The sequence below is a fragment of the Ixodes scapularis genome, unplaced genomic scaffold, assembly GCF_016920785.2.
Source record: "Ixodes scapularis isolate PalLabHiFi unplaced genomic scaffold, ASM1692078v2 PGA_scaffold0__279_contigs__length_252992795, whole genome shotgun sequence".
NCBI lineage: Eukaryota > Metazoa > Arthropoda > Arachnida > Ixodida > Ixodidae > Ixodes > Ixodes scapularis.
In genome coordinates, this window is record NW_024609835.1 from 33,731,303 (window position 1) to 33,747,694 (window position 16,392).

General features: G+C 44.6%; 1 protein-coding gene across 1 annotated transcript in view; it reads left to right on the forward strand.

Moving 5' to 3' along the window:
- Positions 1-16,392, forward strand: part of LOC8029324 (RNA-binding protein 42) — a 116,305-nt gene that overhangs the window by 620 nt on the left and 99,293 nt on the right. Inside the window, exons 2-4 of the mRNA XM_029982151.4 lie at positions 4,169-4,326; positions 8,497-9,141; positions 15,340-15,534. Coding sequence (XP_029838011.3) covers positions 4,169-4,326; positions 8,497-9,141; positions 15,340-15,534 — 998 coding nt within the window. The remainder of the gene's footprint in view (positions 1-4,168; positions 4,327-8,496; positions 9,142-15,339; positions 15,535-16,392) is intronic.

Genomic DNA, 16,392 nt, shown 5'->3' on the forward strand with positions numbered 1-16,392 from the left:
CTGTGCAAGAGGAGGATGTTTTATTTACTTGTCAGTTCAAGCATACGTGATGGCAAACGTTACGTCTGAATGTCCTTTCGTAGACTCTTCTGAAGCTGTAAAACTCAGTGGAAAATAGGAAAGGGGGTGAAAATTCCTCAAAAGTGAGTACTGACGGAACGTCATTTGAACAACAACAAAAAAGTGTGCGTGACGTTGTATGGATTTATTTGGTGCCCATGTAACTCTGAAATCTTAGACTATGTGGTCAATGCTTATGTTTGTCTTTCACAATATAATCAGGCCAAGCCATGGACAGGAATTGTTTTCGAGGGCCTCCTGGCACAACTAAAAGGCTGTAAGAAAATACCAACGTCAGATGCACTCCATATTATCCCACTGGCAACTCTCAAATCTTCTAAGATCTCCACATTTGTCGGAGCGCTCAGATAATTGAGCGAAATGCAAACGTGTCTTGTTTTTGCTTTGAACCTTGATGGTGAAAAATAGAAAATTATGTCAGCACTGTGTCATTTGGGAGTCTGTAATGTTTAGTCAAAAGTTTCGTGGAAAGGCATTTCATAGACAACGTTTTATCGACACACGTTTCATGGACGGACGTTTCGTTGAAACTGTGTTGCTTTGTGAACACATGCTGTTGTAACGTTTCGTCAAATTTTTTTTTTTTTTTTTTTGCTAGGTAGATTGATTTGGAACACTGGCTTCATTTCATGTGCTCAAAGTTTTTTTTTTTTTTTAAGTTTCAGTGAACCACCTAGGCGGCTCCGATACAGCAAAAACATATCTGCGTGCCCTAATCCTAGGCGTCTCAACAGACGACATGTAGCGCGGTCGCCCCTTGCTTTGTTTCACTCTGCTCACAGGAAATAGATTATAATTTCAGGCTCGAGGTTACGACGAGCCGCATCAAAGCCGCTGAGGTTTCGGCAAGCTAGTCTGCCATAGGGATGCCGGCGGACAAAGCGATGTGCACGAAAAGAAGCTGTCTTCAAATCAGAAGATGTGATTCGAATTCGGGCGCCTTTCAATGAAACAAACCATTGTTGAATTTTGTGGTGTCGACAAGGTTATCCGTCGATGAAATGCCAATCGACAAAGTTATTTCTGCTGGTCATTTGGTTTGTCAATGGTGTGTGCACTTTAGGAACTGGTGCCGCTCTCAGATTCAATAGTTAAATTGGATGTATGGAAAAAACGAGCGGGTTGGTAGGGATAATTAAAGTTGAGGAAGAAAACTAAAAAGGACGGACAACCACAAACTTCCAATTAGCAGCAACATTTATTGACAACAAGAGTTTGCTTATATACAGGAAAAGGGAGGGGGTAAAGAAAGGTGGAAAGAAGGAGCATTATGCCGTCAAGGGTGCGTCGTTGTCGGGAACGTGGAGGGGAGAAAACTCTGAACTAAGGAATCTTATCTATTTCCCCGAAAGGGCAATGGAGGGGGAACCGATGTTGTCCTTGGATCGACACATGGCGAAGGATTCTGTTATCTCCCAACCATACCTGGAGGTGTGACCCTTGATTCTTGTAGTAGACGGAAGGATGGCTGACTTTGGAGGCGGCTTTTTGGATTCAGGCCCTGTGACTAGTCTTGTGATGGTAAGCTCGATCGAGTCGTTTGAGTAACCTGCCTTGAGAAGGCGGCCTATCTGATTGGACAGACTAGTTGTGGAAAGGTGATGACATGACTTGGAATCGGCAGCAGCAATAAGGTTTCGAGCAATACCAGTTTTTATGTTTTTTGAGTGCGAGCTGCTGAACGGCAGAATAGGCTTCGCAGACCTCTGCTGATTGGACCATCGAAAGACTTGTCACAGGGTCTTAATCCAATTTTTGAGTGCATCTCCTACATTCATAACATTTCGCATCAACTGAAATCAATAGTGCAGGGCTTCAACACCAACTTGGTTTTCTTGTGTAAGTTTAAATTGGCATCTATTTGCAAAAAACATCAACAGCCCCGGACCGGCGCCCTTTTGCCAAAAGAACTGCAAAACCTGTTGCGTTCCTTGTCGCAAAGAGTGTGTTTACTCAATTCCTATGTCCTGTGGTGCCTGATACATCGTTCAAACGGGGCGCTGCTTAAACGGCTGCCTGAGAGAGCACACAAACGAGGTTAAAAAAGCGGTCTCCAACGGTTCAGAGGTTTGTCACCACCCGATCACCAAACACGCATGAATGTACTTCCTGCTCAGCCGTTCTTTTCTGTACTGCAAGAATCGGGGGTCACACCTCGAGCTATGGTCGAGAGATAATAGAAGCCTTCGCCATGTGTCGATCTAAGGACAACATTGGTTTCCCCTCCATTGCCCTTTTGGGGAAAGAGATTAGATTCCTTAGTTCAGAGCTTTCAACCCCCCAAAGTGTTCCCGACAGCGACGTACCCTTGAAGGCATAGTGCCCCTTCTTTCCACCTTTTTTCACCCTCTCCCTTTTCCTGTATATAAGCAAACTCTTAGTGTCAATAAATGTTGTTGCTAGTTGGAAGTTTGTGGTTGTCCGTCCTTTCTAGTTTTCTTCCTCAAGTTTAAATTGAATCATTCCTTCTGCTCTGCACAGCATATATTTTTCTCCCCTAAACTTTAGAAAAGTTTATTTGCTCATCACATACAAGACAAGGTTCTGACTTTTCATAAATACCGGGTAGGATGAGTCCTTGATGTTTGTAGCATTATGTGTAATACGCATTTGTTTTTCACTCCACACACTGGCTGTTAAAAAAATAAAAGTTGAACAAAATCTATCTCTTCAACTCGCATCTGAAATAAACGGCCACATGTTTAGGCACCACTTGGTATCAGCAACATTTTTCGTCATCTTCGCTTAGGTTGGCAATGCACAGATAATGTACCTTATCCCTAGAATTGCTACACCTTAGTTATTTTCATCACTACAGTGATTTGACACGAGAGCCTAAATCTTAAGTTCTGCATTTGATTGTGCTCATGTTAAGCACAAATGCATTGCTCATACCCAATGTTTGAATTGGATTTGGCTGCAGTGTTTCGGCATGGCAAGTACACAGGCCTTGGGGAGTTGACTGATTGCTTCATGGCACTGGAAGCATTCTAATCCGATTAGTAGGCTTCTTGAAGATGAGAACAAAAGAATTGGTCCTCTCTTATTGCTTGAAGTGTGTATCACGGGTTTTAAACTCCTTGAATATACAATTTTTATTTTCAGTGCCTTATAATTTTTAAAATTTCAATGGTAGCAACTATAGTGCCAATCTTTGTAATGCACAGTTCTAACATTATGCAATCGCAGAGAAAATCCAAAGAAATAGCAAGAAACAAAGTGCCACCATACTACAATTCAAAGCTAGAGCTCAAGTTGAAAGATGCCTGCATGTTCAGTCTACTCAGATGCATACACATTAAAAGACACTATGGTCGGCGTCAGCTATTTTGTGCTACGTTGTCATGGCTAGTGTAGCCTCTGCTGTGCTCCAACATTGTGAAAGTTAACTGATTGAGTGCGTGCAACTAGGGCACTAGACAAAGCCACAAGCTCTCATAGTAATAACGGGCTGCAGCACTATGGAAGCTATGCTAACCTTGTGAAGGTAGCACAATATAGTTGATGCCGAGTGTAGTAACAACCAAATGGAACGTTTGAAGTTAAAAATCTAACTAATAGCATTAATATTTTTTATTTCTTTTTTTTTTTCTTCATTTTTATCTGTTTTGTTTGTGTCTCATATAAATTCAGACTGTTCTTTTCATCTGAACTGTTCTCAAATAACTTTTAGCTAAACACAATTTCAAAAGAATAACACTTGTCATAGTCATACAATAAACCAAACTTAAAAATGCTGTTTCTCATAAAACAAAAGGTTCGATGGTTTTGAGGATTAAAATAATTTGTTATGCTACATTACTTCAAAGCACTTTCTTTTTCGGTTTCGTCCCTGTGTGTTATGGTGGTCGGTGTCACTGAACTCTAAAGAAAGCATGCTTTACTTTGGGTTACATTTTTATAAGGAAGTTGGTCATGCAAGCAATTAATGGGGGCGTATATGGTCTTCTCAGAGACCTGCTTGGGCCCTAGGTGAGACAAAGGTAAAGCCCCTTCTGGTATTTTATCGGGAGCTGTATAATTGGATGAGTGCTTCTAAATTCAGTTGGTTGCCTCGTCTGTAGCCCTGCAACACTGTTCTTTCCAGGTTTGAGCAAGAGATATTGATGCCGGAGCCCAGGATGCCTGTTGGATCATCGGCACACACGGCTGCCCCGCGAATACCGATGGGAGCGGCCATACAAATGCCTGGTCCCAGGCTGCAGATGAGGCCGCCGCTTCAGCCACCGCCTCTGCCTCCTCATGGTGTGGCTCTCTTTCTTTGGCCATGAATATTGCTTTTGGGAGGGAAGGGAAGGGGCGATTAACCTCCAGACTCATTCTTCGCTCATTCTCAGAAATGTGTGCACTTCCTTGATTATTAAATTACACAATGTTCTCCACAAATTTCGTGTAAGAAAAGTTTTTTTTTTTTGTTTATTGTTTTTTCTTTTTGTGGGAAGAGGAGGGGAAGGGACTAACTTATAAATGCAACCCTCATTCATTTCTACAAGCCTTTCCATGATTAAAAAGTTCACACAATATTGTTCACGAGTTCAGTGAAGCAGGACTGTACCTCAAAAATTGGCAGCAGCCTTTAACTTCAATGTCCTATACTGTATGAAATGTGTTTAAGGAATTGATGTGTCACGTGACATATATTTTCCTGCTAAATTTAGCGGGGAAACTGAATCGTTGTATGGGTCACATGACATTGATTTCCCCCGATAAATCTAGCAGGGAAACTGGATCGGTGTCTAGGTCGCAACACATAAATTTTCTCGCTAAATTTAGCAGGCAACTGAATTGGTGTGTAGGTCATGTGACGTCAATTTCCGTCACGTGACGCCACTTTCCCGCCAAACTTAGCGTGAAAACTGAATTGGTGTATAGGTCACGTGACGTCAGTATTTCTGCTAAATTCATTGGGGATACTGAATTGGTCTGTACATCCTGTGACGTCAAGTCACGTGGCACGAAATTTCCCTTTAAAATTTAGCCGAGAAACTGAATTTGTGTAAAGACGCTTCCAGGCAACTTTCCAAGGGCGCCGCTATCTTGGCATCCCGTGACCCGTCCACCATTGCCACCCTCTATTTTCCCGCTGCTGCACTAGGCATAGCACTACGTACTGCGCTTCGCCAACCACCGCGGGGGTGTTGTATACGACAAAATCGGACCACGAATATGTCGACACCACAAAATTATGGCCTAGGCTTCCGACACCATGTAAGTTCATCACATTTGTAATGTTTTTGCCAGAAATAAAGGTAGTTGGAACCCAGCGTGACTTCTGCAGACGTCGAGTTGACACAGCAAGGCTATCGCAGTCTTATCCATCGCTGCATGTGCATACTTTACTCAATGCGGTCTTGTTTCTTGCTGCATTTGGGCACTTTAATCACGTAAGCTATTTGGTAAGCGAAGAGCTTGGCGATCAGTGACAGGCTGGGACGTGTTGGAGCGGATTTTTCCTTATTGCTCATCACACCGCTCGGTTTCAGTAGATTCCTAGGAAACTTCGCTTGTCACCCTGGAGTTGCTCGCTTGTGGTCTCTGGCACTGTGCCTTGTTACTCATTGGAAAAATATTGTGTTCGATATTGGGTGCATCGGAATGAGTTGCATCGGAATGGGTGCATCGGAATTGTGCGACAAAGAGCAGCCTGCAGCCGCTCCTTGTCGCACAAACACCCGCAAGTGAGGTAACCGGAGTGCAGGCGCAGGCCAAAATGAAGGTTGGCAATGGCGGCCTAAAGGAGTGCACTGACTGGAGACAGCTCGGGTAACTGACGCGCTGAAAGCGTCTCTAGGTCTCGTGACATCAATTTCCCTGCTAAATTTAGTTGGAAATGCACAAACGGACAGATGGACGGACAAAATTTACTGATCAAGTTGTAGCAATAAAAAGCATTTCGTGCTTTAATACAAGACATGAGTTTAGAACGGTGGGAGTCAGCTTTAAGATCACCACTTTTAGCAACCTTGAAGAATAGGTTTGTTAGACCTCTGCTTTAGGTTGACATCGTCCGCTCGTGAATGATGGTCTTGCGGTTCCTATGTTCTTCCTCATTTGAGTGGCTAACAACACATTATATTCTTCACTTCAAATCAAAGCACTTGACAAGATTCAAGCTGCAGCACAACTTAAAAACCCTGAAAATTTTTTTTTTTTTTTTTCATTTGGAGATTTTAAATGGGCGTCTGTTGAAACTTTTGAAATCAGTACGGAAGTCTTTAGGGCCCCTTTGTGGCCCAGTGTCTTGTACTTAGCCTCTGGTCCCAGTCTCTCTGCTGCCATTTTATATGACCACAAATAAACTTGATTTAAAAAAATGTGAAGACAAATAGCAGAAGTGGCATTGCTAACATTTTTTTAAGTGATTTGTAAAAACAGATAAGTGATTCGTTAAACAAATTTTTTTAAATGCATCGCATCAATGTAGAAGTAACAGTAAAAAATTTCTCTAGTCCAAATGAGTGCAACCGAATAAAAGAAAAAAAAAAATTTGGGAGCACAGTTTTTATTAGTGATGGGCCGAACATTTGCCGAATCGAAAATCGGCGCCGAATCTAGGGATTCGGCAAAGCCGAATTTTTGCCAAACTTTCCTAAAGATTCGGCAAAAATACATTGTTACCAGACCTAAAAGTTGATATATTGTTTTATCGTGCCAAAAAAGTGTAGGCTTTTTTAAAATGCATGTTGACGCAGTTATTACTAAATAAGGTGATATTTTACAAGATTATAGTATCCGTGTCATTTTTGTATGTTTACTGGTATTTGAAAATGACTTTGTGCAGAAGATGTGTGACAAACGGGTTGGGCAGTAGCGGGCGCAGTCAGCGCAGTCACGATACGCTAGTTTTGGTTTCGAGGCCTCATCAGCGCAAGCGTACAGGTGTGTGTTATTCAAAAAAAGGCGGTAACACTGTGTTCTATATTTCCTCTGCGAGTCACCGCTTCGTGCGCAAAAATGAATGCAACGGCTGTTGGGCCTTCACCAGAAGAAATAACAATATTACTGTAAAAATGCGTGTTCTTTGATTTGAGTCACTTGACGCCAGCTTTGCATGAAAGTGTGCATCCCATATTCGCAACGTCTCATTTTTAACTTTTAAAAGGCCGGTTTCCGATGTTTGGGCACATTGGACGTTTAGGAAGGTGAGAAGAGTTAGGAATGTCGGATGTGCAGCGTTGAGCGTGATGGTTTTGTGTTTTATTTTATGTGGAAAGATGAAAGCCGCAAAATAACGCTAATTGAAAGCAATATTATTTTGTTCGGTCACAAACTACTTGTTAACCGAAAACAGGATTGCTAGAATGGCGAGGAGTGCTTTAAAGTACTTGTCAATTTTGCAACTACATCGCTGCATCACTGGAAAGATCAAATGAAAATCAGGTTATCCCGAATGTACCGCATCATTTGTTACTTGCGTAGTGGACTGCGGCATTTTTGTGTCCATTTCTGGTCGATCTTTTGTTCTTAAGGCAGAAAATATTTAAGACAGTCACACTCACAAAGGCTGACAAACACACGGTTACCCCGTCGTGCTGTATCCGCTGGTAGTACTACCAGTATTACTCTGTACGATGTTAACCGCAGAAACGCACGGCGTCCATTTGCAATCCTTGGCCCCTGTTGCATTCTCGCGCATGCGCAGACATTTGCCGAGTTTTTGCTTAATCTTTGCCGAACTTTCCTTCAAAAGTTTGGCATTTGCCGAACTTTGCCGAATCTGAAGTTCGGCAGATTCGGTCCATCACTAGTTTCTATACTTTGTGTCACTAGTTGCATGCAGTACAGGTGAAGGCAGCGTTAGGCGAGTGAAGAAAAGGCGAGCACTAGGGAAGGCTGGCTAGAAGGAGAGCAACCTCCTCTCCTCTCTAACGTTCCAAGTGCTGTCCCTTTCTCCCCTCGTCCTCCATCACTCTCCTTTCCCGAGCCGCCTTCCTAGTGCTTGCTCTTTCTCTCTTCTCCTAGCTTTGCCTTCGCATGCACTGCACACAACTAGTGACGCGATGTATAGATCCTCTGCACTCGAAAACCATTAACAGGCAAATGATCTTAAAGGGAAGATGGGGCACTTCTACATTCGAGAAAAAACGCTTGAATTGCGTTCATTTGGCCTTTATAATAACAGATATCAAAATTATATTTCAATGTGACGCACCGGAGAGCCACAAGAGCAATTTCAAAATAGAGCTGAAGCCCCGCCCCCCTAGCCTTGGGCAGCCAAAAGAGCCGTCGATGACGTCATGGACAGCGACTGTCTTTCGCGTTTTTCTCGCGTTTAACAATACTTACGCAGCAAATGGTTTGGGTATTCGGGTTCACGGGGTAAAAATACACTAGAATTCACTTCTAGCTCATTTTTTCCAAGAAGCTCCGTAGCTTCCCTTTAAAATCGCCAACTTTCGTCCCCCCCTTGTCCAGCTCCGCCGATGCCAACCGGACCGGCGCCCCACATGCAGTTCATCCCACACCAGCTCCGCCACCTGAGGCCTCCGCCTCCCAGGGGCTCCGCCCCTCCCCCACCATTCGTGGGAGGGCCCCTTATTCCTCCTCCTCCCCCTCCCACCTTCCTGACCTCCCTCTCCGCCACAGCCCGCTCCGATCCCCCTCCCCAACCTACCCTCACCCAACAGTCCGATCCCCCTGCCTCCGCCAACGTCATTGTGGCTGCACCGACAGTCTACTCGGCGCCTCCGTTCAAGAAGGCTCCGGCCGGGGCTTCCATGCTGCCTGCCGTAGCAGCTCCCCTTCCGGTCGTGCCTGTCGCCCCAGTCGTGGCCGTGCCGGCCATGATGCCGCCTACGACGGAAAAGGCCGATGCCTCAAGAGAGTCCAAGTCCAAGTCAAAGCAATTGTCCCACCACAAGGGCGCGGAGAAGCAGAAGCCGTCGGACAAGTCCAGGAACTCGGACAAGTCGGCTAGCGGTGGCGACAAGTCTGCGGCGGCCTCATCGCTCTCGTCGGAGGATGGGAGCGGCGTCAAGAAGCGCAAGAAGGAGAAGAGACTGGTGAGGACGGCTGGCCAGCAGGTGTGGGAAGACAGCTCGCTCCACGAATGGGACGCAGGTCAGTGCCAGTTCGTTCTTGTTATAGATGCTGGACAAATTTAGGTACTCCTTTGATCTACCCCCCTAACGTCCCATGTGTGTTAGCGACATACATACGCCAAGTGTGGGCAGTGTAAAGTGTTGTGACGTCACTGTGTCAAGTTGTTGGTTTCGTGCGACCTGATGTTACACCACGACTTGATGCCCAATGTTACTAGGGTTAGTAATGCTGTTGACACCGTGACATCGTGTGACAGAACTTTGCACCAATAGTTATGTGGCGTTGTGACCTCATGTGAGCTGGCATGACGTGATGCAGGTCACATGGCCACATGATCACATGACTCGTGGTGGCACGAGCCGCGGGAGCCATAGTGGTGTCCTGACCAAATTTAACTGATGACGGAACAGTACAGCTTTAGGGATGCGACAACTACAGATATCTAAACCTAACTTCCGTTGAAATGTGTTCTGCATTAAAAAGAAAAGCGTGTTGGTGAAGCATCTTGCATTGGAGTCTGGCAAAGAGAGTTAGAAGCACTCCAAACTAGAGGTGTGCGAACATCAAAATCTTTCGAATCGAATCGAATAATAACGGTTATGAATTGAATCGAATAGAATATTTTCGAATACGAATAATAGTTTCGAATAAGAACATTTTTGGAAACAAATATTTTCTATTTGATGTAAATTAAACAAGAATGCTCTATTAAAACACAACTGGAATTTTTTGTTCAACAAACATTTACGAAAAGGTTACTTTTATTGCAATATGGAAAATGTCACACATATGACTGATAAAAAACAGATGAAATAAAAAAAATCATCCAGTAAAACACCATTGAACGAGTGAAGTTACAGTAAGTAAACTGAAAGCACACAGGTGGATGTGATTCAGCAAGCCACAGCGAAGTCGGAGATTCTGTCGCGGACGAAATAGAGCGAGTGAGAGCGCAAACAAAAGTGCAGAAGCGGTGGCGGGTCGACAAGCCACAATACAAAGTCGAAGATCGCGTCACACAGCTGCACCGACTTTGTACAATCTTTTTTTACGCGGGTTAATGTAAACGGAACTACACAAGTGGAGGCGGGTCGACAGGCCACAGCAGAGTTGGTGATCGAATTGCGCAGCCGCACTGACTTTGCGCCATCTCTTTCCGTGTGCAATAGTTATGTCCGTAGGGGGCGCCACGAAGAAGCAATAAATTAAGAGAATGTTTTGTTTTGTTTTTGGTGGTGGGAGCAACTTTTGCTTTTACCAGTGATAATGGGTAGAAATAAATAACAAAAGGAATACTGGAAAACTGATGAGCCGGAAAATCAAGCGGAAAATAACATGAGCCAGATATTGCCGATAGCCGAGGTTAGTCGTAAGTCCATATCCGAATCCAAAGCACTTTGGTTACTGTAATGACTGTAGGAACGAAATCGCAGACATATGGTTGGCTACATTAAAGAAGAACGTGGACAGGAAGGAATACACGATGCTTCAGGCGGACGCCCGAAACGTCGTGTGGTCCGTCGCAATAAATAAAAATAAATAAATGCACGTGCCGTTGCAAATTGTAGTCCTTCGTCAAATCTATCGCAGCGTTTGCGCCACGACCACTTCGCCAACTTTGCAATCCAGACATCGGGGCAAGCAAAGGACCAGATTGTGCTACCGTGTACAAATAACTTTCCAGTGCTTCATAAAAACAAAGGCACTTAGGTTGGCTTTTTGGGTTTGCCAAGCTCGAAACCATACTGCACAGTCCAAAAACAAAACAGGGAGCTCGACCGCGAGTTGGCACTGATCAGCAAATTAAGCGTTGTTCGTTGTTTTCGAAAAATTCGAAGAACTCGAATACTTCGAATGGCAAAAGTGCGAAGCAAATCGAATCAAATAGCAAGCATTATTCGCGAAGTATTCGGAGTTTCAAATATTCGCTCACCCCTACTCGGAACACAAAGATACGTTGAGAGTCAGGAGCCAGAGCAGTGCCCTACTCTTCGCTTCAAGGGCAACATCAGTGTGTAGGCATTTCCTGGGCTGAGATATGGACTACCAGATCTAACTTAAAAGTGAAATATTAGAAACACAATGCAAGAAGGTTGGGTCAAAGGAGTTGCATTCCAGCGTTCAATCTCTTTTTTTAGAGATTGAACGCTGACATGATCACCGATGCCTAACAAAGTGAACAACATGCCACAGACAGCCCCAATATCAATACTCTTTTTACTGTCTCAAATACCTAAAAGCAAAAAATGCCTTGGAAAAATTAATTCTGTCATGTGAAAGAGTTCCTGAGAAATCCGTGTCCTCCTCCCAACTGGGATTATCCTCAGTTCTTTTTTTGTGGTGACATAGGTGGCGGAGACATTTATCAGGTAGTTAGAAGTGCAGCAAGTTGCATGTCTAATGGCATTCGTAATATATATATTTTTATGGCAACTAGAAATGCACTATGCCGCTGACTTCGAAATATAATAACTTGGAGCCCAGGAGGGTAAAGGGATACTGCAACAAAATTCTAGCGCCTAAATGTCAAGCATGTTCTGGTTACACCATAGAGACACCAATTGTTTGCTCGAAAAGACACCAAAGCATTACTATTGAAAAAGAATAAACCAAATGTCGTTACGTCACTATGCTCTTAAAAGCAGCGCCGCATTGCTGAAGTACGGCAACAAGTTTTGTGTGCACGAGTCCTGTCGAACTGGATTTCCCTTCTCTCCCAGCCTATCCAACTTTTGCTGGGAGCGGGGGAAGCAACTAAAAACGGCCAGGTTGTAACATATTGACAAGGCCAAGTGGCGGGGCTCATAACCATGCCAGCCCCCAAGCGGCTTTGCCCGTGCTGGACCAATTGACGTCATGTCTGCGACGTCAATCGGTCCAGCTCCAGTGGTGCATCGCGCTCTTCGATGGCTGATCTTCGAGCACTCGCCGAAAGTGGTCTTTTGGAACAAAAAATATAGCCATCCATTCAAAATACACGTGTACAATTGTCAGTAGCAGATTGAGTTGATCATGTTTAACTTATTTCTGAACGTGAGAGGTATATTTTAAGTTTCGATTTAGTAGCCCTTTAAGGCCTGTTCAGACATACACTACTCAGCCTTATAACAACATTTGACTCCATAAAATCCAGCCTTTTCTGGTTTGCTGGCACAATGCAGAACTAACCGAGCACTGGGTCAGTACTGACACTGGCAGTGCTGAATTACGGCCATCTTAGCAATTTGCTACATCTGTGAACCAGCCCCCCTTGCTCTTAAAATGGCAGCGCCCGGCAACTGTGCTGAGGGCATTGGGGGGGATGGGGGGGGGGGGGAATAAGGAAATCAGTGACGGCTCAAAGGAGTTATTCTTTTTGGTGCTGGATAACCTCTTGAACATCTAGAGAGAAATTGTTGAGCGATCAAAAAGTATGGATGATAATTCACGTCGTTCATCAAACTCTACAATACATTGTTTTCCTCCTTACCTCTTTAAAAAGCATTTTAGGCCGACTAAGTATAACACCGCATAGTCATTCTTAAACTGCGTTGAATGCATGCATGGTACCTTACCACTATCCTTTGCGACATCTTTATGATTCCTCTACTGGTCCAGCACCAACAGGCAGACCTAATAGGCAGACAACAATCAAATTCCCGTTGAGCCAGAGTATGCACCAAAGACTGCCATCACTCTTTTTCAAACTCTTAGAGTATGTATGAATACCTTTTGGGCCCGTGGAACATCACACAGACCTTCCAGTGCCTGATCAACAAAGTCATAAGAGGATATCGCTTCATCTTTGCTTGCATTGGTGACGTTCTCATGGCCAGCTCCTCTCTGGAAGAAAACAGACTGCATCTGCAACTACTGTTTGACCTGCTGCAGCTGGAAGTCATTACCAGTGCGAAGAAGTGTGTCTTTAGAGCCAGCACCTTAGACTTTCTCGGTTGTCACGTAATGTCATTGTTCGCCCTACCATTAAAAAAAAAGTATGGGCAATCGGCGAATTCCCTCATCCTATGTCGCATTGTGGGCTTTGCGAGTTTCTCGGGCTTATAAATTTCCACCATAGATTTATTCTGCACCGTGCCATGTTACAGCCCATGAATGGACTGATGAAATAGCACCAGCTTTTTTACTGTGAAAGAAGCTGCCACCTGTCTCATGAGTCATGACCGGTGCTTCTGGCACAGCTGTAGGAGCTACTACTACAGCAGCTTCTTGGCTGCCAGTGGTGGACACTTTTTCCCTCCAGAAACTGAAGCCCACGGACATGCAATATAGGAGCACCTTCAGACTTTAACTAATTGCTGTCTACCTTGCCGTCAGGCACTTCTGGCACTTTTTTGAGGGTCATGTATTCCTCGTCCTAATTAATAATAAACCCTTGACCTACACTTTTCATGGCAGCCACACCATCCACTATTGCCAACAAATGAGGCAACTTGCCGGCATTTCGGAATTTCACACGAAGGGCCAAGACAACTTGGCAGCGGACACTTTCTCCCATGTCAACACTCTCTCGGCGCTCTCTGAGGGCATTACCTTTGAGAAAATTTCTGCAGTGCAATGAGACGACCCTCATTTGCTTACCGATCCTGGCATGCTGAAGACTTTTGATACTGAGGACGATTTTCCTCCGTCATTCCACTTGGAACATTATCCTCTGGAATATGACCCCAGGGCATATCCCTTTGTGTCGTTAACACCTTGGTGGCAGGTCTATGACCACCTGCACAAGCCAGTCGTTACTACACTGTGGCCTATCGGCATTTCAAGCGTCCATTCACAAGCAATTATTTTGGTGTGGTGCGTAATGCTTGCGGTAGAGTGTATTTCCGGGAGGACGTGAGCAAAGACATCATAAATCCCATGCACTTTTAGCACCTCTGGAAACCCCGAAACTGTGTATTCCTGGACTCTGTTTCCTCCTCATTTTATCATTGAAAATTTTTTCAAATAGCTTATAGGTAGGGTTGTTCGTTTTCGGGTTTTATATTTTTCAAAATTCGGGGGGTAAAAATCGGGTGCTATTTTCAGGCTGATAATCGGGGAGAAATCGGGTTTTTTGAGGAAACATTCCAAAATTCAGGTTTTTTCGGGTTAAATATACAAATGTATATTACATTTGTATAATATAAATATAATATTACATTAGTTTTTTTTTGTTATTGAAGGGTATTACGAGCTATTTAATACTAACGCTTTAAAATTAGGGATGTGTTTCAAGCTGGTAATCGGGGGACATCAGGGTTTTCCAGCTTCGATTGCCGTCGGTCGCTTCAAGGGAAGCACCACCCATGGAATTCTCCTCTCTCTCAGGTGTCAACAAAAATCCCGTCCGTTCGAGGGACGGTCGTTTTCGATCAGATATTTCGCTAGTGAATGAACCTGTTAAGTGGTTCCGATCTGTTTACGCGACTGCCTGGCTCGGACATTGTTCGCGAGAAAGGTCGGACGCCGGCGAGATGGCGACGCTACCCGAGAGACCCTGCTGGGTGTCGACACCTGACAGCGGTCGAAGGGGGATTGATAGTGCATTTCACAAGATGCGTGCAGCAGGGCCAAAGCTATGTGGCGTGCCGAGTAGGTTCCACTTGCGCAGCGAGTGTACGGAAATGTTCCTCCGAGGTCCCAACGCCTATTGTCGCTTTTCTTCTGCCGGCCTCCGTAGAATGTCACGGTAATTTAGGCGCGCGCGTTGGGCGGTTGGTTGAGAGCCGTGTAGCGTCCACAGTGCTGCACGCAACTTGCGAAATTAACTAGCTCACTGTTGTCCCGAAGTAGGGTAGATAGCGTGTGTGCACCGCGAACTCTGTGCAGCGTAAAAATAAATAGGTTGGTTATGTGATTTTGGAATTCGGGTAGAAATCGGGTTTAACCCGATTTTCCTGAAACATGTTCGGGGTGCAAAAATCGGGTAAAATCGGGTTTTACCCGAAAACGAACAACCCTACTTATAGGTAACTTTTTAAATTCCTGAGACTTTGGCAACCTATCTCAAGTGCAGTGCTACGTACTGCATTTGGTTGGAGACTGGATGTTTGACAATGCATACATTAAATTTTTTGGGTGAGAAAAACATGGTTTCTATTCTTTCCCGAATGCTGCGCAGTATGTCACTTTCAACAGTGTCGCGAAATCAATGGGATCAATAATATGTGAGCAGAACAGGTGACATGCTCAATGTCTTTTTTTTCACCAGCAATCTGTGGGCTCACTTTCTTACAGATGACTTCCGCATCTTCTGTGGTGACCTGGGCAACGACGTAACGGACGAGGTCTTGATTAGGGTATTCGGCAAGTTTCCGTCGTTCCTCAAGGCCAAGGTGGTACGGGACAAGCGGACCAACAAAAGCAAGGGCTTCGGTTTTGCCAGCTTCAAAGACCCACAGGACTTCATCAAGGCAATGCGGGAAATCAACGGTGAGTCATTCTCCCGCTTCCCTAGCTAGGCTCCGTGGACGTGCACAGCCAGGTGTAATTCTATGTTTTGTGTATGTCTAGCCAGCGGGAAGTTGGTAAGCCTCAATGGGCCTCTGTTGCCTCCGCAGTACTAGATGAGAAATTTTGCCAGTACGGTGCGACCTCTAGCCTGGGGTCATGAACGTGCATCGTGCAAAAGTGGTTGACGACTGCGTGCCTGTGCTGTGCTCACCAACATCAAAACGGGCAGGGGTAGGTATTGAACCCGGGAACTTTTGAACCACATGCTCCAATTTGCATTGCGCTAACTTGCTTGGCCACCGATCGCCCCCCCCCTCGCCAGGAGTACAGGAAGACATTGAATCTGTGGCCAGGCATTGACGAAGCTTGGCCGGGGTGGCTTGGTTGATGGCAAATGTTTTTATTTGCTCCAGTGTAGTTGCTGATGATGAACCCAGTCCTAAATTATCGGAAGTACTCAGAGTGACAGTGTAATGTTTCCACTAGGGTGACCACCTTCCTGCCGGCAAAATGCGGGACACGCGGGGCAGGGGGGTGGTAGAGGAAATTTATTAACACGCACATCATGAACCGAGGCTCTGTTAACACATTTAATATCCTGTGCTCTCTATACACAGCAATTAAGCTCAAATACTTTTCACTCCCAGTGATAAATTTGTTTATGCCAAATATGTTATTAAATCTGTTGAATTTGTCAATGTAAAAATCGACTGTAGCAGAAGTCAATGCGTCAAAGGGAAATAAGAAACAGTAAATCTTTTTCGGGTTATTGTTTTCCGTCAACGCTTACTTTTATCAACATTGTCCTACACAATGTTTTAACATTATGTTCTTTTT